Source organism: Pseudochaenichthys georgianus, chromosome 3, assembly GCF_902827115.2.
Source record: "Pseudochaenichthys georgianus chromosome 3, fPseGeo1.2, whole genome shotgun sequence".
Taxonomy (NCBI): Eukaryota; Metazoa; Chordata; class Actinopteri; order Perciformes; family Channichthyidae; genus Pseudochaenichthys; species Pseudochaenichthys georgianus.
In genome coordinates this window covers 19,658,143-19,680,113 of record NC_047505.1, presented here as the reverse complement: position 1 = coordinate 19,680,113, position 21,971 = coordinate 19,658,143, and the positions used below count along the sequence as shown (strand labels likewise).

General features: G+C 40.0%; 1 protein-coding gene, 1 long non-coding RNA gene and 1 other non-coding gene across 5 annotated transcripts in view; all 3 read left to right on the top strand.

Annotated features, from left to right (window-relative positions):
- Nucleotides 1-10,448, top strand: part of lrp4 (low density lipoprotein receptor-related protein 4) — a 156,290-nt gene extending 145,842 nt beyond the window's left edge. Inside the window, exons 30-38 of the mRNA XM_034078171.1 lie at nucleotides 754-888; nucleotides 1,555-1,663; nucleotides 1,997-2,141; nucleotides 3,403-3,516; nucleotides 3,868-3,973; nucleotides 4,755-4,816; nucleotides 5,530-5,617; nucleotides 5,763-5,904; nucleotides 7,295-10,448. Of these exons, the coding sequence (XP_033934062.1) occupies nucleotides 754-888; nucleotides 1,555-1,663; nucleotides 1,997-2,141; nucleotides 3,403-3,516; nucleotides 3,868-3,973; nucleotides 4,755-4,816; nucleotides 5,530-5,617; nucleotides 5,763-5,904; nucleotides 7,295-7,636 (1,243 nt within the window). The 3' untranslated portion in view covers nucleotides 7,637-10,448. The remainder of the gene's footprint in view (nucleotides 1-753; nucleotides 889-1,554; nucleotides 1,664-1,996; nucleotides 2,142-3,402; nucleotides 3,517-3,867; nucleotides 3,974-4,754; nucleotides 4,817-5,529; nucleotides 5,618-5,762; nucleotides 5,905-7,294) is intronic.
- A 918-nt stretch (nucleotides 10,449-11,366) lies between these two features.
- Nucleotides 11,367-16,380, top strand: LOC117462974 (uncharacterized). Of its 3 annotated transcripts, none has more exons than XR_011642693.1 (6): nucleotides 11,367-11,509; nucleotides 11,846-11,923; nucleotides 12,173-12,278; nucleotides 12,970-13,104; nucleotides 13,988-15,751; nucleotides 15,890-16,380. It is a non-coding gene; the product is annotated as an uncharacterized lncRNA (long non-coding RNA). The 3 variants fall into 3 exon arrangements; XR_011642692.1 differs by having other exon boundaries at nucleotides 13,984-15,751; XR_004553865.1 differs by having other exon boundaries at nucleotides 15,638-15,751; nucleotides 15,890-16,379.
- On the top strand, nucleotides 12,779-12,890 carry LOC117444642 (small nucleolar RNA SNORD67). Its single transcript, XR_004551834.1, has one exon. It is a non-coding gene; the product is annotated as a small nucleolar RNA SNORD67 (small nucleolar RNA).
- Nucleotides 16,381-21,971: the final 5,591 nt, after the last annotated feature.

Genomic DNA, 21,971 nt, shown 5'->3' with positions numbered 1-21,971 from the left:
TGCAGTTTTGGTGTCGTTAACTCCGTTATCTAATATGCAAAAAGACTGCAAAAATGCATCTATGATTATTTTTAGTATTTCCCATCTTTCCAATCGAGACGAGAGATATCTCTCTCTGTATGCGAGGGGGCGGGCAGTTTGCACACATGCGGCTGCTACATGCAACACACACACACACGCACACACACACACACACACACACACACACAACTCCTGCTTTGTTTGGACCAGCGGGAGATTCGGGTACACAACCTGTAAGTATTCATTGTTGTTTGTGTATTTATGATGTTTAAAACAAACAAGGTATCTACCACGACTGTTTAAATGGGTAAACGTTTTTCGGACTACGTTGGGATGGCGGAGAAATGCTGCAACGAGCCTGTCAGCTTCTCGACCAATCAGAGCACACTGGGCTCACAGGGAGGGGGGGCAGGAGCTCCAACAAGACGTTTAGGACAGAGAGTGAATACCGGTGAATACACATACTTTACAGAGATGCTGTATGAGAAACCAATGTGAATTTGGAAAATTGCACAGTATAAATCTATTTTAGTATACCTCAACAATAGAATTATGATCAGTAGAAATTGCCATGACATGGGACCTGTTAAAAGATGACCAAGAGACATATTATGAACTATGCTGGAACTACCAGTAGAAAAAGTGGAATCTTAGTTGCCACATGGTTGCCAATATTTTCTTTCAACGTTGTGCAGTAGAAAGTCTCCTCACCAGTTCTCCTGGTTTCTGCAGGTACCTCTTCTGGACTGACTGGGGTCACATTGCAAAGATTGAGCGATCCCACCTGGACGGCTCTGACAGAAAGGTTCTGATCAACACTGACCTCGGCTGGCCCAACGGACTCACACTGGACTACGACACACGAAGGTCAGAGAGAGAGAAAGCCTGTGTGTGAAAGGGGCTACATAGTAACCTTGTAAATTAAATCAGATTAGATATTTTGAAAAAATGATGATCTTCACCATATCTGAAAATAATATCTACAAGCCAAGGAGAGACTTATGAAAATTTGTATAACGGCCAGTTAATGTAGAACAACTAAATATACGATACAGAGGGTTGAGTGCTAGAAGTTTAGCCAATTTGGATTATTTAGAGCTAAATGATAGATCTGCAATGCCAAGTCAATCAACAACAAAAATATATATTATTTTAAAATAAATATATTATATTGACTATCAGTAAAGTCAATTTTAATGTCCATTTTAATGCAGAAATTTACACTTTTTAGAGATGAAGATTTCATGGTTTTCTGTTTGTAAATGAATTTAACAAAAATTATTGGGTGTTTGAATGAATAAACAAGACATTTAAAGACATACCCTTGACTTTGTTAACCTACGATATCAATTTTGAACTTTTTCTGACATATTAAATCATATTTTAGTTATTTGTATTTCAGTTGTAACCCTATTAATTGATATATCTTTTGATTTAGAAAGTGATGAAAGAAATAGGTGTTTTTTTCTCCAGTGCAGTCAGAAGGCTCATACAGACAGAAGTGTGTTTATGAACCTGTGGTGTTTTCTGCAGGATCTTCTGGGTGGACGCCCACTTGGACAGGATCGAGAGTTCGGACCTGAACGGGAAGCTGCGGCAGGTCCTCGTCAGCCCGGTGTCCCACCCGTTTGCCCTCACGCAGGTACCCCCTCCCCTCCTCACCCTCAGCTGTCAATCACTGGGTGACCCTTCCTCCTGGCTGCCTCCTCCACTCACCTGCTCTCTTTCACTCATCAGCTCACCGTGTGACTCCGTCTCTGCGTCCTTCAACTCATGCTGAACACATTCGACTTAACCATTTCTCTTCTTCCACTCTGACCCTCATTTTTCTTCCTCCCTCCCTCTTGCCCTTCCCTTTCTTCCTCCCATTCCCCTTCTCCTTGTCTGTGTTTTTTCTCTCCTCTCTTCTTCTCCCTCGTTTCCCCAGTTGAAGCCGGTGTCCTCCCCTCTAACTCCTTTCTCCCGACTCTCGCAGCAAGACCGCTGGATCTACTGGACGGACTGGCAGACTAAGTCCATCCAGCGGGTGGACAAACACACGGGCCGCAACAAGGAAACTGTGCTGAACAACGTGGAGGGCCTCATGGACATTATAGTGGTATCACCTCACAGACAGACAGGTAAGGGTACAACACCAGATGTTACAGGAGACACCAGAGACTTCACTTAGTTCATCTGTGAGGACAGGGGAGTGTGTCGCTGGTAAAGTGCTGAAGCAGCAGAGACTGATTTAAGAATTAGAGCTTTAAATAAAACAGGAAATGAATAAAGGTGTAGAGTGGGTTGCAAGTTTCACCAGTTATACCCTTTGACACTAAAATTACACATTTATGAAGGTTTTTAAATGCAGGCAAACTCCCTTGCAATATACTCTTTTCCCAATGCATGCTCGTGAACCAGGGTGGAAACAAACTGGACACATAAGAGGAAAATAACGCCATGCCATAAGAAAACAAATACAAACATTTAACTCAATTACACTATTTGATATGAAATATTACAAAAATGTTCACAACAACACCACAGAGTACAGTCTCAAAAAATATGTTTTATTTAATCAGTAGGAATTTCTCTTACAGTTTAAACATTATCAGAACTGAAATGAACCCCATCAAATTTGCCTCCCTGTAAAAACACTTTGAATTATAGTCACATTGATTCAGTAGTACCATCCAGATCTCTCAGGTCTTCAGGGACTGGTCAGCTTTCTGTGCCCAGAGTCAGAACTAAACATGGAGAAGCAGCGTTCAGTTACTATGCTCCAAATATCTGGAACAAACTCCCAGAAACCTGCAGGTCCTCTGCAACTCTGACTACTTTTAAATCCAGGCTGAAGACTTTTCTTTTTGTCGCTGCTTTTAATTGAACTATTCACATCTTAAACTGCACTGTAACTTTTATCCATGTACTTTTTCTTAATGTCTTTCATTTTTTGTTTTTCTTTTAATGTTTCTTTTATTATCTTTTACTGTTTTTAAATGCCTTTATCTGAATGTCTTTCATTTTGTAAAGCACCTTGAATTGCCTGGTGCTGAAAGGTGCTATATAAATAAACTTGCCTTGCCTTGCCTTGTCGATTTGAAGCTTGTTTAGTAACTTTTCGTCTGGCACGATATTTGCTGCAGGAATGTTGAAGATGACTCCGACTTTATTGAGCTTTTTTAAAAGTATTTTGAGAAATGGAAGAAATATTTCACAAGAGGTAGCCACTATTATTATTTTGAATTTTATTTAAATGCTGGGACCTTTTTTTTCAGAGTCTAAGTGCTGTTAGGTAAAGGAAGCTGAATTCAGATCTTATCACGGCGGAAAAACCCTCCCTAATTTCAGATATACCAGACTCAGACACACTGTTTGAATGTTCCCTTTCTTCTCATTTAGGTACTAATCTCTGTGGAGTAAATAATGGCGGCTGCACTCACCTCTGCTTCGCCAAGACCAACAGTTTTGTGTGCGCCTGCCCCGATGAGCCAGACGGGCGACCCTGCTCCACCAGTGAGTGACCACTGTTCCCTGTTACTGTTCCTAATGATGTTTGACTTTTGTTTGACCGTGCCAGCGTGTTTGCATGCAATGTCTAGGCAGACCTTTATATGAAAGGTGCTATATAAATAAACTTGCCTTTCCTTTCCTTGCCTTGCCTATGGGAACTCAGATATCGAACAAGGTTTAAAACAAATTAAATATGTTTGACCAAAATATATGATATGAAATAAGAGTAACAAACACACAGATACACGGCTCAAATACAATTTCACGCAATGCCTATACCTTGTAGAAATAATAATTAAAGACAACCAAAAAACAGCTATCTCACTCCGGTTCTAATATGCATGTTTTCATCAGTTTCAGGTTACGTCCCCACCGCTCCGGCCAGAGGAACCAGCAGCACTCCTGTCCCCAACAAGATCCCCAATCTAACAACCGACGTTCCACATGGAGGAGCCTCAGCGTCAAGTACGTCCGTTTGTCTCTATGAATTCATTTCTAATGGCAAAGCTTCCTTTTAGAGTAATTACTTAATTTAGTTGTTACAAAATGCATTAGCAGAAATGTTATTAATATCTAGTTAAAGAGAGAACCATACATGCTGGCATAACTGCTTTAAAAACCCATGTATGACCCTTGTGTTTATTTTTTATTTTTTTGACAATTTATTGAACATGTCAGAAACAAAACATACAACAATAATAATAATGTATATATATATTTTTTTTTTTTACTTACAATTATAACAAAGTACAAAAAGAAAAAAAAAGGAATTCTCAAATAGTCTCTGTCAAGGGCAAGAAGAAGCTTAAACGTTTCTGGTCCTACCCCCTGTAGCGTACATTTTGCTTATAAATAAAATATTAGGTCAACGTCATGTTTGTCTTGTTTTTTTTGTTTTGTTTAACAAAACAATCAAAAAGAAATAACTTTTACAATTACAAGAACCAGGTCTTGTTGAAAAAAGAAGAAGAATTGCCCTATCTTGCTCAAAGAACAACATATTGAGAGCTCTCAAGCCTTTTTATAAAGATCTGAGAAATGTCTCATCTCATAGAGAAGTATAATGTAATTGTTCATCTCTAATAGAATCTTTAAATCATTAACTACAGAAGCTTACAGACTATTGCTAAAACCCTACAGAGAGTCCTCTACAGGAAAAACAACATCATATTTTGTGAAGTCATTAAAGCTAATTATGTAAAGTACTCTTTTCAATCTGGGATTCTGTCTCATTTTTACAGCTGCACTGACAAGAACCTAAACGTAGAGGGGTGTGTGAACAGCGTGGTGACGGCTCCTCACGGTCAGTACACGACACAGTTCTCCCTTCATCACTTTACACAATGCATGTTGTCTTAATGTGACAATCTGATATGTATCATTCTACCACTCGAAAGAACAATGTTTGTATTGTATCCATGTGTGTCAGTAGTACAGAGAGCTAAGCCAGACTACTGGAAGCAGAGGGATACTGCTAGCCTGCTCTAGATAGTTTTAAAACAAAGTTGGATGTAGTTGTTAGTTATTAACTTGCAAGTAAACATGATAACAGCTTTGGTCTTAGAGGGGACGTGTTTCTTCTTTGAACACTTTCCCACTGCTTCAAATGTAGCTTTGCTAATGCCAAAGCTACTTTGTGTGGGAGTAAGTAAGTAATAACCAATTGGGAAATATCACTGAAAAACCGTTATACTTGACTTGCTTAACAAATAAGGATGCTAAAGTCCATCATCAAATGCAAATTAAATGTGAATAGCACTTTCCTCTAGCACTTACAGTGCTACACACCGTTTGTTCAACTCTGCATTCACATACAGTTGGAGAATGATGTTGAGTTTGTAGGAGAGACACTCAGAGAGATCTCAGGTTTCTAATAAACATAAACATTGAAAGGCTGTAAATATAGGACGTGTTACGAGTGCTACCATTTAAACACAGTGAAGTGAAACTGAAATTGGGTAAGAGAGTAAAGCACTGTATTTTGCTCTGTTAACACCTGTGCCATATCTATTTCAGGAGAAGGACTTCATATCAGCTATGTGATTGGTGGAGTTCTGACCATCCTGGCTATTTTGATCCTCATCGCTGCTTTGATTATTTACAGGTCAGTACCCCACTTGACACTTCTGAACTATCTTACTTCCTGGATTGAAACACAGGGTTTAATAACACAATCATACAAATTACACACAGTGGATAGTTTAATGTATTAAGCTATGTATTATCTTCTCTCCATTTTTGACTGACAGACATAAAAAGTCGAAGTTTGCCGACCCTGGAGTGAGCAACTTGACCTACAGTAACCCCTCGTATCGGACATCGACACAAGAGGTCAAGATTGAGGCGTCGCAAAAGCCTCCGATATACAACCAGCTGCGATATAAGAAAGAGGTAACGGACAGGAAAAACAACACTAAACTTATTTTATTTAATATCTGAATGGATTTCAGGTGAATCCATGATAATTCCATAGAATGATCACAGACTATGGAGGTGTACGGTGGGTAACAATGGAGACAAATGATCTCACTGTTTGTCTGATGAACCGAGTTGTAATATTGTAACGTGATGTTACAGTAAGTAGGTTACAGACACCAGCGCTCATCTTTTCTCCCCCCCTTCTCTCCTCACTGCAGCTCTCTCATCCCTACAACTCTCTCTCCCCCTTTATCTTTTGACCCACTTGCCCTGTGGAGAGGTAGTTACACAGCATGACGGAGTGGTGTCCTCTTTTTGCTTCTTTGTTTTCCTTCACTTTGTCTCTCTTTCAACTGCATGGGACCTGCTGTCTGAAATTAACATTAAGTCAGTGGTTAACCTACATTTGAAAACTGACATTTCAACAGGCAAGGAATCAAGAAAAAACAATGAAGGGATGGCCGCCTTTTGTTTGATTCATCATTAAAAGCTTAGATATATTGTATAAGGCCAAATCCATTTCTAAGTCTCTATTTATTGCAACCTATTGCACCAGCTGTCAAAAAATGAGAATTAGGTGGATATGAACAGACACTGTTCTAACTATTATAACAACAGACTGGATCATTTGTCCATTTGTTCTGGAAAATGTCCCTGTTTTTCATGCTATCAACAATACATTAGATTCCACTCGAGTTTCCACAGATTGAAATCCTGGTGTTTTTCTTTATTAAAATGATGGACTTGAAGCACTTAAATCTGAAAATAAGAAACCACAGAAGAAGGCACAGCATCAGAGGAGCCGACATGATGTGCATGGGTTGTGTTTGAAGGTGACATGTTGTTCTGGAGTGTTGTGCTGTGCAAAGCCCTCAAAGGAAACCATTCTTTTGACAGGTTCAACTTGTTGAAGTTTTGGTGATGTTTGTGTAACACTAATACACTTTTTTTTTTAAATGTGACAGTATAATTAATAACATTTTTGCTTTGATATGTTTTAAAATGACTATATCTACTGTATTTTATATATGTTGTTGAGTTGTATACTTACATTAAACCAAATGGTTCAAACCTAGGGAAAACTGGTATTGAGTGCATGACGTCACCAAACTGTCTTTTTGTATGTTAAGGGTGACCCCTAGTGGCGTGTTTAAAAAAAGAAGGAAGGGCTAGTCTTAAGGAAGACAGAACAAGAGAGAAAAAGAAGAAATGCATGTAACAAAGAAATAAAGCAGAGCCACATCATGGTAGCTTAATCAATTAACTCTTAGAAAGTGTTAAGTTGAACAAATAATACCATGAGCTTTAACCTGCTCATAAGGAGGCCATCCCTCTAACTAACTACTCTGTTCTCGTTTTCCAGGGGGGAGTGGACGGAGGCTACACCAAGGAGAAGATCCGCATAGTGGAGGGCGTGTGTCTCCTGTCCAATGAGGAGCTTTACTGGGACGACCTTAAACAGATCAAGCCGTCCCGAGGCGGCCTGCACACCTGCATGCGCACCGACACCGTGTCCCTGCAGGCCAGCAGCGCCTCGCTAGACGACGGCGAAACGGAGCAGCTCCTCCAGGAGGAAGCGTCCGAATGCTCCTCCATAACCACCCTGACCCCTTCAGCCATCACCCCGCAGCGCCACTCCCAGCACAGCCTGCCCGACACCGGCTGGGTCTCCACACGCAAGCCCTCCACCGAGAGCGAAGTGTGAGGAGCCCTCTGTGCTTCATCTCAACCTCCATTTCCTAACACACTCATACACACACCTGTATTTATAGCTGGTACACAGATAAATAGGTACAAACACAGTAACAGTAGCATAGGTAGAGTTAAGGTACAAATGAACTGGTTACACACAACTAAGCTCCCGAAAAACAACAACTCCTGTCTCTGTATCTGGGGCTCCGTCCTACTTGTACTCTCTCACACACACACACACACACACACACACACACACACACACACGTGCAGTACAGTGCCCTAGCCTGAGTGCTGCTGCCTTCAGGCGAAATGATAAACTAATGAGCATGCTGGAAAAAGCAACTGGGGAGGACGTGAACAGAGAGACACAAGCGTACTCTCGAGCCTTTTTTAAGGATGCAGACTCTCAATGCGACAAACGCTTCTCTGTGTACAACTTTTTATTTTTGTGAACTTTTTATTTTTCGGGATAAAACTAGAACAACATACTCCCTGGACGACGCAACCGCGATGCTCTCTCTAATGCCACTCATGTCTTTATGAACTCTATTTATGAACGTTTTTGTACTTGTGGAGTTGGTTTGCTGACTTTCAGAAGATGCCGTGAGTGTTTTTGTTAGAACCCGGGTATTCAAGAGTTGTATTTATGTCAGTGCCAAAGGGTGGGGCTTCACAGAGTCTCCATGCTTCTTTCAGCATTTACACTTCAATAGGAATCTTAATGACAGGATATTTCTCTCCTTTGACTTTACCGACTGGCCCTCAGTGTTGATTCCTTATTGTACAGCCTCCAACAGGTCGAGTAAGGATGTTTTGTAGCTGGTTCTTTCAGCTGGCTGCAGAAGTCCATTCAACATTAGCTTAATTAGCCTGAAAACAGCCTTTTATTTCTTTCTTTTTAATTATAATTCAAATATTGCTGATCCTCGGGCATAGCAGAGGAAGCCAAGATGAAGTAACAGCGTAAGTGCCAAACATTTCGTTCTTATTCCCCTTTAAACTGTAACGTCTTTTTTCTCACAGGTTTGTGACATACTTTTTTACTTCTTCGGTCCCAATGACAAAAACCTTTCCTCACAACTAGTGTTCTTTAGCCATGCAGATAGTTGTGGTTTTATTTACCCAGGTATTGATCTTTGGGATTTATTATTCTCAAACCACTAGTTTTTTTAACTACTTTCGAAATCCTCATTAGCTGTTAATTGAATTGGTCTTTTTATGACAATTTGGGACACGTTCCTGGTAAAAGAAATATATAAAGGATTATCTACAACAGCACTTACTCTTAGAATTTGAAGCTCTTTAATAACAACACATTACTATCGCTAAATAGAAACATATCTCCCTTAAATGCGTGTGTGTGTGTGTGTGTCATCGTTAATGTTCCCTTCTCAATCCCATATTATCAACATATGTCATCTTACCAACCTATTCATTGTAATATAAGCTTCCTAAATAAGAATGTATGTGCCATTCTGCACTCCTTGTCGATTTGAATACCTTCCTTTTTTACCTGAAAACGGCCTAGGGCTTGTATAAAATTCGGTTTATTTTGAAAGTCTATTACAAAATATTACTTTATAATGTTTAAATCCCTTTTAAAATAATGTAAATATAAACTGAACATCATCTTCTCTGTTGAGAAAGATGATGTTGTATGTTTAGATTTTAAGAAATGTGCATCAGTACACATAAATGTAACTTTTTCAAATGTAGTTTTCTTACTTCTGGAACATAATCACACACATTCTATTGGCTCTCTCTTTTTTGGGGTAAGGGGAAATTAAAGATGTGGAAATTAAAACAAAATAAACCTGGCTCACACAACCAAAAGTATCTGCATGGCCAAGCGCTAGAGAACATTTATTGTTTTAATAACTTCAGTTTTGCTTCATCAACTCTAGAGCTGTAATGCAGAGGTGTACTTGCAATGTCTGCCACAGTACAGTATAACACATACATGTATGTAACTTAGGAACACTGTGCATGTCTGACCCCATCAGACAGTGAGGGTTATAGTTTAGAAATGTATCACTGACAACTTACTGAAAAATGAATTTAATACAATATATTATGCATTGCTTTAACTTTAGAGTACCATTCTGTCTGTTGTTGAGTTATGGTACAAGGAAATACTATATTGACAAATATATCGGTTAGTTTATAGAACCATGTATTTTGAAGTATCTGCTACAAGCTCAGCAACCTGCTGATTTGCTGCTAGACGAGCACTGAGGCCAATGAGAGAGGGTCTTGGCAGCTACATAACTACGATCTCTGACGGTTGGTTGAAGCGAGGTCTACAGAGCATCACTGCGACCCAGTAACCAATCACCCGGCTCACAGTCCCTCCAACTCTGCTGCAGGAATGCTAAAACTGTACAGATTTTATCATGCGGATATAAGCAAACATTTCTGTTGAAGATATTGTGTTGATTAAGTTGTATAGTCTTTTGTACAAAGGGATTTCATGATCGTTTTTAGACTTGTATTAATTTTACTCACTGGAGAAGAACATTTTTTTTTGTTTCGCTGGATTATTTTAACCACTGTGTTTCCAAGCCTTGTAAATGATAGGGAAGATGCCAGTTATTTAATAGTGCTCTTTTATCTTCTGAAATACTGGTCGCGTATAGCTGTTGTAAAGTTAACAAAAAGAGGTATTTATGATTTCTGTTTGGTTGTCACTTGATGTGTAAATATGAAAAGACTGTATATGTATTTCCATGGCAGTACTAACAAGCTGTGTTGTGTGATATAGTGAATGGTCCCTTTGCTATCTTTTAATATAAAATTGCATTTGCATTTCAATGTAAACTTTGGCTCACCCCTCTATGTACTTATTCCTCATCAGACACAACCCTCCTGAAGCAATAAAGAAAAGGCTGATGGTCTGCTTCTGTAGATAGTCACAGACATAACAAAGAGGAGAAAAGATGGGCACCAGCAGGCTCCCTAGAGTGGCTTGGTGATGGAGCTGCTGCGATGGCCAGCTGTTCAGGGGACCAGTAAAGATGTTTAAGTAACTTCAAGGTCCCACCAAAAAGCAGTTTGTACCTGAAGCACAAACTACTATGTGAAAGGCCAGACAAGAACCCAATGACAGAAAACAAATAAACCACTCGTGTCCTTGCAGAAGAGACGAGGTGCTAAAAGATGCTAGTATTTTATTGCAAGCAACATACAATGTACCATACAAACAAACATGTTTTAATGATCAATCAATCAATGTTTATTTATATAGCCTGCACACTCAGCTTTATATGGCTTTTACCTGATAAACAGGTGAACAAAATACGCCAAGCATCAGATAACCTCAATAACTTATACTTGGCATCTTGCATTCAGATGCTTGAATGGCATATTCAGGATATGTTTGTAAACATGTTATAGGCTATGTGTATGTACATTGTATGTAGGCCTATGTATTTTACAAAAGGCAATCCATTCATCTTTAAACAGAACAGTCAGGCTCACAAAAGAGTAGGTAAAGTAAACATGTGTATTTCTATTTGAAAATATGAGGACAAAATAAAAGTTGCAAGAAAGCTGTAAAGTTATATTACGAGCAACTCCTAAACTAACTAACTCCAACTAAAATAAATATATTCAGGGTTTGACCATACAGTCTATGGTTTTGCCCTTTACTCTTGTGTGAACGATATAGAACTTTCCATTGGTGGTTCAAACGGAAACATTGTTCAACTGTCCAATAAACGTTCACTGTCGTTCCAGGGCTTGAGCCCTGAGAGGTTAGCTTTAGAAACGTACTTCCTTGCTGCTTAGAATCCACGCGCACTAGTAACTCAGATACACGATCAGCTACTCAAAGGAAAAAACACAACACATCTAATAAAATAAATGAGCCTGGATACAAACGAAGGTGAGTTTGTATGATATGATTTTGGCCGTTCTGTTTTAGTAGGGACAGTGGGTGTTTTAAGAAACCGAAGCGGATGCTAAACACACCAGAGCTAACTAGCTAACTGTGAGGCTTGGCCTTTTGTTTTAACCAACGTGTTACTGTTTGTTTGCAACGTTGGAGAGACATACGTATTACCAACCAACCACTACAGTCCCTTACATTGTCACATAGGCCAGTTTACCTTTTTCCATTGACGTTTTTCAACACGGACTGTGAGACCGAGATTGACCACGTGTTGTTCACATTGCTAAGGCTAACGTTAGCTTCTTGCATTGTGTGTTGTTGTGTACGCAGGCCTGACTTCTAACTACCATGAAGCCCTCACTATACTGCCAGATGATGCTCCCCGTCGATATGAAACGGGAACACAAGGTAAACCACCCTGCTGTAGGGTCTCCTAATGTCATAAGTCCGTGGTGGTGATAGTGATGAGTTGCACTGATCAGTTGGGGTGTTTGGTGCAGTGGCATCAGTACCCCGACCTAACCTGATGGTTGCATTTCAGAAGACCTAGCTGTGTCGATTATATCTTCAATTATTATTCATTCTGTGTTCAATTATGTTATTTAATGGACATCTGAGAAATATCCAACCCTGCTTTTTGTTTTGCATATTTTCCAGGATATTCATTTATGTAGCCCGTCCTAGCTGGAAATGGAGTGACGATGTGTAGTATCTGGAGCTTCCCCCTGAAAGCCTGAAACAGATCCTCTCTTCATGGCTACAGGTTGGTTTTTAGATTTGCTACGAGCTTCAAACATTATCATTTAAAATAGCTAGTCATCTATGGTGCCAGTTACGCTATTTAGTGTGTTATTGGCTTCAATATTCCCAATTTCTATTAATCTAATTGTATTGCCAAATATGTGTGTGGCCCGATCTTAGCGAACATATTGCTTCATGCTAAATTGAAAATAGTCTGGTCAGCATATTAGTTGTGACAGTCAATGCAGCAACTTGTCTTAAATTGAGTACATTCTTATTAATTGTATTATTAATATTAAAATGCTTCATCACCGCAAGTTACTTATGGCCTTCCTGGTGTTTTTCAGGCCTTTCAGACTATCAGTACTGTGTCTGTGCAGTTGCTTTTATGTGCATTGATATTTATTGTGACTTTCAGTGTTGTTAATTGATAAAAAAAAAAAAATGTTCTGACAGATCAAGGGAAACACAAATAAAAGTGCCTTCACCATCCAAAACATGAAGTGTTTCAAAGATGTGGGGTGTGTCAGTGATGAGTTGCACTCTTAAGTCGGGTCGCTGTGCAGTGGCGCAGCAGATCTGTCCTGACTTCCTGTGGAGACAGCCGATGTGCACAGGGGCCATCTGAGTCACGCCTAGAGGAGGAGCGGTGGCCTGGATGTTTTCTCATCCCATTTTTCAAGTGTTTTTGTCCTGCTCTCTCCCTTTTCCAGGCTATGGGAGCCTTCAAGGACGTGGTTAAGCAGCATGTTGGAGCTATTGTCAACATAAGGAACCGCACGGGTCCAAACGGCAGAAGTTCCCCCGATAATGGGTGGAAGAAATCCACCCTGAGAGCTGTTGAGGATGTAAGTCAACGTTTGTGTTGTTATGGAGCCGATATTTGTTCCTTATCTGTTTCAAAAGTCCAAGCAGAGCTTCCCTCTTTGAGCTGCTCGAATCACTCCTGGCATTCTAAAGACTTCTACTGATTTCTGACTCTGATTTATGCAGGTCTCATATTTCATACAAGTGAACTCATGCCAGAAGGCAACGATACATAGAGTATTGTCCCAACTGCCTGCAGCATTTTTCAGGGAATGGCTTCACCCTTTAAACATGGTAGAATATGATATTGACACAGTCTTGCTAACGCCGTACCTGTTTCAGATTAGGCAATCCCTTTGGTTATTGATCATTTGTCTTTAACCCTCTGGAGTCTATGGGTATTTTCTCGATTTGTAGATGTTTTTTAGACCTTTTTTAAATGTACTTGTTATATAAAACACTTGTGAAAACACAAATTTACTCATTTCATCAAAACAAATTGGTGTTTTAGATTTGTTTACCAAAGTCTTAGGATCACAAAAGTAGTGAAATATTTGAATTACACTGTATATAAATGTGTAATTCATGTCTAAAATTAAAGAAATTACATTTGAATTTTGAGTGAAACAGGTGTTTATCACTCTACTTTCACCACAGCAGGGACTGAGATACATCAGGACTGAATAATGACTTCATATTACATACCAAGGTTCATGTGATGTGTACAAATACAAATTGAGCATTCAACCTTTTTTTTCAACCAACAATTTATTATAAATGTGTTTTTTTTCAACCAACTATTTATATAAATGTAAGAAACTGGAAAATCTAACTATTTACAATATTGAACATCAGAACTTTCAACCAACTATTCATTATAAATGTCAAGACAGTGTCAAGGTCTTTGTCTGTCTTCCAAGACAGTGGGACTGGCTGCTGTGTCGGTGGGGGGTACAAGTGCTATACGAGACCTCCATGAGACCTCCTTGCTGGCTGGGTTGAAGGTGATGGCTGTGGTGGAGCCTTTGTGCTGAGGTGTATCTTGACCTGGTGGCAGCCGCAGATGGAGGTGGAGGCTGCTGTAGTGATGCTGGTCTGCTGGTCCTTGGTGGTGATGGCTCTGGTGAAGGCCCTTGAGCCACAGTAGATCTTGACCTGGGGGCCGGCACAGATGGCTGTTGTGGCTGCTGGATAAACGCCGCCTGTGGGCCACTAGGCCCAGGCAGCTGTGAAACATCTCTGTAAAACAAATTAAAATGTAGGACAATAATTACAACTAATTTCATTGAAATAAAGTTCAAATAAAATGTTGCTCAAGCACAAATAACAATGCACACATAAAAAGAAAGTTTGGGAGGTTGGACAGGAGTCTCTCTCACACACACACAGGTATTTCCAGTTACTTTACATTCAGTATAAAATCACAGATATACATAGGCTACATCTGATTACAAAGTCTCATCTGTACAGGACGGTAAAATAATAACAGGCACACATAAATAAATCTATGACAAAGTCTCATCTGTACAGAACAGTATGATATGTAAATGTCTCCGTTGTGGGACGAATAAATGATTATTTGAATCATCTACACATGTAATCTCACTTTTACACACCAAAATAACGTTAACACAGAGTAAACGTTTGCTAAGGGAGAGTCTATTTTGTCCCAAGAAAAAGTTCATGACTATCGATAAAAAAATATATCAACAAACCTATTGTTCATTTTCGCAGTATTCCCCACACATTGCCAGTACACTATTATTGTAATATTTACACTTACCCATGTCCAAATGGATCCTTATTGTTGTCTTTGTATTCTTCTTCTTCAGAAGAGTCGAAGACTTCAGGTTCTGAACATCTGAGGCTCTATCTTCACTGCTGCTAGCGAAAAAAATCTAGCGAAGTCGGCGACTGTAAAGTTTTTTTTTAGCCATTTTCTCTGTGTGTCTCTCTCTCCTCACAGACGAAAACTAATGGGAGACACGTGGTTTATGTTTTTGGTGGGTAGGTCCTTAGTGATTTCTCGATGTCCATTGGTCATTTCAGACCAACATGGCTGCCGGCCGAGATTTCCTTGACGGACACACAAATCCACCAATCCCACACAGTGTAACGCAGAGTCAAGCTGCTTTGAGCGGCCATATTGGCTGCTGTGCCCTGGTTACAGTCTCACAGGAGATACCACTTGAAAGATACTCTTCCAGCGATTCTGCGGATATCTGAATCATATTTCTACTCCTTATAATCGAAAATATATGATTTAATTATGTAAATAATGCGCACCTGGACGTGCCGGCGCGCCCACCATCTCCAGAGGGTTAATTTCATTGTCGTGATTTAAAGTAAATCTAACTTGCCTTAAGTTGAAGGAACCCTGTGGTTTGCTGTAATCAGAAAAAAAGGATTCTGCAACTGAGATGTTGAAACAGTCGGGATTGAATGTCTTTATATTGAAAAAGATCAAAGATCATAGTACAGATCTGGTAAATGATGCAATGACACTAATTACAAATACCCATCTTGGACCGTTTTGTTTTCATTTGACTCATTGATGACTTATTCTGTCTTTAGGCTGTGCCTGCTTTGATCCAATTGCCTTTCATCCTGACCCACATCCTGCCTCTGTGATGCAGTATCACAGATTTAGTTTGGAAACTTTACTCCAGCATGCAGGTTTTTGCTCAGGTGAGGCAATGTTTTAATAAAACCTGAATGTTGACTTAAGGTGAAACATTTTAAAACCAAACACTATTTTATTTTTGGGGAAATTGTTGATTTATTTTAACTCTGAATTAATAAATGTGTTTTTACTGTCCTTAACAGGTTGGAGAAGAGCAGCATGTCAGAAGTGATGATCAACAACATGATCGGTGCTGCATGTCATTCACAGCCTCCACAGTGAAGACCCCTCTACCCCGGGACACCTCAGGCAGCTCTGCAGCAACACAGGGGGAGCCGGTTTACTACGTTAATCTTCAAATGCATGTGGGCTTCGCTGTCAAGTTCCCGACACGTACTGTAATAATTCTGCACATCTCTATCGTTATTTATTTCAGCCCTCTTCATACCTTTCAACATTTTTCTTTTTTGTGTACATCCCAGTAATTGCTTTTACAGCGACTGCAGACGTGTCTGGATTCCTCTGAAGGGATTACAGTTTCTGTGATCAGTGGCTCATTTTAAATATCTGCGTGTTTCCTGTAGTTCTGTCAGGCAGCAGTGGGTCTATGCTTGCTAATGTGTGTGTATGGTTTCAGTTGGAGCTTATTGCTTGACATGAATTTCAAATAATTGTAATAAAATATGTATGAATAAAAAAACAAAACTTGTTTTTACATCTCTGCAATATATTTAACAAGGAGAAATCAATGTTTTGGCTTTAATGGGGCTGATTAGATGCTTGTGATAGCATTGCTTTGTTACTAATGATGAACACATTTAGGATGGATGCCTTCTAAAGTTTGCGAAGACATTTTATTCTGGAAAAGGCTTCCTCATTAAGGTTTTGCCTTGTTTTAGAATGCGCGCAAAATTACATTTCACCAAACCCAAAAGTTTCAAAATAAGTTGTTATAGTTTATGTTTTTACCAAAGCCTATTGCTAACGCATGCTAAAGTATTTCAAATGAATACATTTTCACCAAATGTTTCATTGGTACTCAGGCTATCTAGGATTCTGAATGGAATCAAATGATTATGTAACATTTGAGAATTACAACCTTTATTGTAACTCAAAATGTATGAGCGTATGTTTTGACCCTGCATATGCTTACTCTTCCTTGGCCGAGTATATCATCATGCACAAAGTGGCCTGTACATTATACAGTGGGGCAAAAAAGTATTTAGTCAGCCACCAATTGTGGAAGTTCTCCCACTTAAAAAGATGCGAGAGGCCTGTAATTTTCATCCTAGGTACACTTCAACTATGAGAGACAGAATGGGGGGAAATAATCCAGGAAATCACATTGTAGGAGTTTTAATGAATTAATTGGTAAAATAAGTATCTGGTCACCTACAAACAAACAAGATTTCTGGCTCTCACAGACCTGTAACTTCTTCTTTAAGAGCCTCCTCTGTCCTCCACTCGTTAACTGTATTAATGGCACCTGTTTTGAACTCGTTATCAGTATAAAAGACACATGTCCACAAACTCAAACAGTCACACTCCAAACTCCACTATGGCCAAGACCAAAGAGCTGTCAAAGGACACCAGAAACAAAATTGTAGACCTGCACCAGGCTGGGAAGACTGAATCTGCAATAGGTAAGCAGCTTGGTGTGAAGAAATCAATTGTGGGAGCAATTATTAGAAAATGGAAGACATACAAGACCACTGATAATCTCCCTCGATCTGGGGCTCCACGCAAGATCTCACCCCGTGGGGTCAAAATGATCACAAGAACGGTGAGAAAAAATCCCAGAACCACACGGGGGGACCTAGTCAATGACCTGCAGAGAGCTGGGACCAAAGGCTACCATCAGTAACACACTACGCCGCCAGGGACTCAAATCCTGCAGTGCCAGACGTGTCCCCCTGCTTAAGCCAGTACATGTCCAGGCCCGTCTGAAGTTTGCTAGAGAGCATTTAGATGATGCAGAAGAGGATTGGGAGAATGTCATATGGTCAGATGAAACCAAAATGGAACTTTTTTGGTAAAACTCAACTAGACGTGTTTGGAGGAGAAAGAATGCTGAGTTGCATCCAAAGAACACCATACCTACTGTGAAACATGGGGGTGGAAACATCATGCTTTGGGGCTGTTTTTCTGCAGAGGGACCAGGACGACTGATCCGTGAAAAGGAAAGAATGAATGGGGCCATGTCTCGTGAGATTTTGAGTGACAACCTCCTTCCATCAGCAAGGGCATTGAAGATGAAATGTGGCTGGGTCTTTCAGCATGACAATGATCCCAAACACACCGCACGGGCAACGAAGGAGTGGCTTCGTAAGAAGCATTTCAACGTCCTGGAGTGGCCTAGCCAGTCTCCAGATCTCAACCCCATAGAAAATCTTTGGAGGGAGTTGAAAGTCCGTGTTGCCCAGCGACAGCCCCAACACATCACTGCTCTAGAGGAGATCTGCATGGAGGAATGGGCCAAAATACCAGCAACAGTGTGTGAAAACCTTGTGAAGACTTACAGAAAACGTTTGACCTCTGTCATTGCCAACAAAGGGTTTATAACAAAGTATTGAGATGAACTTTTGTTATTGACCAAATACTTATTTTCCACCATAATTTGCAAATAAATTCTTTAAAAATCAGACAATGTGATTTTCTGGATTTCTTTTTTTTCTTTTCTCATTTTGTCTCTCGTAGTTGTGGTATACCTAGGATGAAAATTACAGGCCTCACTCCTTTTTAAGTGGGAGAACTTGCACAATTGGTGGCTGACTAAATACTTGTTTGCCCCACTGTATATCTGGATGATGATAAAGTGTCATTTTTTTTGTTCACCCTGAACAACCATTTCATCCATCAAGGTTAAATCTACTACCAGTTGACTTCTGTTGATTTTTGAATATTACCAAATTAAAAAGTGCACATTTCTGTAAAACCCACAACTTTTATCTAACATTTTATTTCCAAAAAGACAGACAGCCCAGCCCTTCTACGCAAAACAATTGACCACCATAAGCACACTTGCTGGGGCTGGTTCGATAAGAAGATTTCAAGGCTACTTAAGTGTTAGTTTTGACTTTGACCACTAGAGGGTAGTGTAGCTCTTTAGAAAATCCACAACACATTTTACCAGACCAAACCACCTGGTGTCTAATATTCTGTATACCCATTTGACCTTAGGGATATCACCAAAACTGGCCAACAAACAATGTTTTCAAGATCATAAGAGCTGTGACTCAAGAAGTCTTTATTGCATGTTTAGAATATATACATTGAATACAATGTATGTGATACCATTGTAGTAAGATTCTCTTACGATAGGATATGTAACATTTTGAAAAAGAGCAATACACACTCCATTAGTACATTACAGCATTTTCTGGAACATGTATTACAACCTGTTAAAGTAAGAAAAATAAACCAAATATGGAATATGGCTCAAATTAAGAAGCTGAGATAGATTGGATATCAACATTAGATACTATAAAACCTAAGGGCATTGACATTTTCTGAAACCAATGCTACCAGAACAGGTAAAGCAGCATACCACACAAACACTGTCACACCAACACAGAGCAACAAGGTCCAATGACCATGTTTGTTTAATTAACAGGGACATAAACAGTCATAAATGTTCCCAGAGTTGGCTACATTTCATCAGACTCCCAGGGGCAGCAAAACACATAAAATAGTTAAGGTAACAACATCGGGTCAGCTGACGGCTTGGTTGAAGTTGACGGGTTCGGGTGGTGTCAGCTGTGGCTATGAGGTAGGTGGTTGTCTTCCAAGCCCTTGTAGTCATAATGTTGATGTAGTCCCAAGCACTTAACCCTGAGTTGTTAATGATGTGTGTGTGGGTTAGGGTTAGGGTTATGAATGTTAGTTTCCCTGAGCATGTGGCTTGTATGGCAGTCCCTCTGTATACATGGGTGAATGCTGATTTGTATGTAAAAGTGATTTAAGGGACAACATGGTTATGCTAATGGCGGGACATTCTCCAATAGGCAGTCAGAGGATGAGCAGATCTGCTTTAAAGTGCTGGAGCCACTGTATGTGAATGGAGGTCATTTCTGGCAGGGGACAGGCAGAGACATCCTCAGGTTTGTCAGGAATCTGTGCTACTTTAAGAATACATTATTTCCCGTTGGATTAAGCAAACATTTGTTGTGAACATGGGATTGATGACAGCAGTGCTAATAATCCATAGATCTGTCCCACACTTCCCTTTTTACAACTCCTGAAATGACAGTGGGATGCCAGACGTCAAGGCCCGATGATTAGCTGCCAGCATACTGTGGTGGCTCAAAGAGGCGTCTTCCAGCTGGGTGCCCTGTGTAACGGCACAGCTGGAGTTCATCAGTGGCTTTGCACATCACCCTTAGTAAAAAAACTAAGAGGAGCAGGGTGTAGATCTTTGCATCTTCTCTATGCGTGCCCGTTTTTACAGTCTTTCTTCTATTAAAGCCATCCCATCGGGATACAAGAGAGTAGAATCACTTTGTTATTTACAAGTGGTATTTTTCATGCAATCTTCTAGCTTCTCTGTCAAGATTGTTTTTCGTCTCTCAGTTTACAGAAGCCGAGTGCAGCCCTGCGAGAAGACACATGCTGTTCAATGTTTGAAAAAAGGAAGTATTTCTAAAAGGTAATACAAATGATAATACATTTTCTGTGCTGGAGAATCATAATCCTTCAAAAAATCCTAATCATTTTATGAATTTAGAAAAAAAAATCAATGACCTTGGCATTAACTTGCAAATGGTTTTCTTAACAACCTGATCTAATGTATTATGATTTCTGACAACACTTCCATAAACGGTAATCATAGAGTTGATGGACCATGACAAGTGAAATATATGATAGCATGTATCGCATTAAAATGTAGCCAGAACATTGCATGCTAGCTAGCTAATTATTGTCTCATGTATGGTCTGTTAAACATTAACATTAATCAAATCCAGTGCCCCATGTCACCATTTCCCAAGCTACTGTATAGTCGTCATAATTCACGGGACACACATGAGCGCAGTTTCTATGGGAACAGAGCCGTAAATGCTTCGGTGCTACAGAGTTGGGAATGGTTTCATCTAAAGTAGGTTGGAAAACCATAGATGCCCTCTAAACCCGTCAACATTAACCGAGCTGTCTGTCAAACCGTGTCACAGAGCTGAACAATGCAATGGAACATGGGGAAAAGGAGAACAATGAAACTCCGTCTGGGCACTTTTTCTGACACCACTGCTATAGAAACCATAGGCTGTACTGTGTGTGTGTGTGTGTGTGTGTGTGTGTGTGTGTGTGTGTGTGTGTGTGTGTGTGTGTGTGTGTGTGTGTGTGTGTGTGTGTGTGTGTGTGTGTGTGTGTGTGTGTGTGTGTGTGTGTGTGTGTGTGTGTGTGTGTGTGTGTGTGTGTGTGTGTGTGTGTGTGTGTGTGTGTGTGTGTGTGTGTGTGTGACAGGAGGTGGAGGTTATGTCAGCCGTAGTGAAATTGTGTTCAAAGTCTCTTGTACTCTGAGTGAAATGTAGGTTGTGTTCACTAAAATCGTATCCTTCAGTTCTTTCCTCTGGCTGCAGCAGGGAGGTTTCTCTCCTCCCTCCCTCCTCAGCTTGTTCGCTTCCTCCTTTCTGCTGCAGTCGAGACAGATGTTCTCATTTACTTCACACTGGGTTTGATTCTCGGGAAGCAACAAACGTATTATCTTCAATTTTCCTCGTTTTGTAATACAAATCTGCTGTGGTTGAGCTGATGCTTTGAAAAAATTGATTCCAGCATGGTTCACTTAATGAAAAAAGTTCTGATATCTGAAACAACAGTAGATCATTGGAGATGAGCAGAGATGGGGTCGTTACTAAAAAAAAGTAATATATTACATATTACATATTACTTTTAAAAAAAGCAATATATTACACTACTTCGTTACTCTCTACATAAAGTAACTCGTTACTTTACTCGCAGGGCCGGCCCGCCCCTCCCAGCAGGCAGATCACGCAGACTGCTAAAGTTTCAAATGTTCTCTTTAGTTCAGTTTCCATTGTCGCATAACGGTACGTCCACACAGCAGCTTTAGACGAATCTTCCAACGCTTCTCTGCCCATTAACTTTGAATGGGGATGACGTCACTTTGCCTCGCTTTTCGCCGAACTGCATTGTGGGGGAGCGAAGCGAAGATTTCCAGGATTCAAAAGTTGAGCAATGTTCAACTTTTGAAGCTGAGCTGGAAGCGTCAGCCAATCAAATCACATTTATGCAAATCTGACAGTAGAAGCACTAGCCAATCAAACCGCG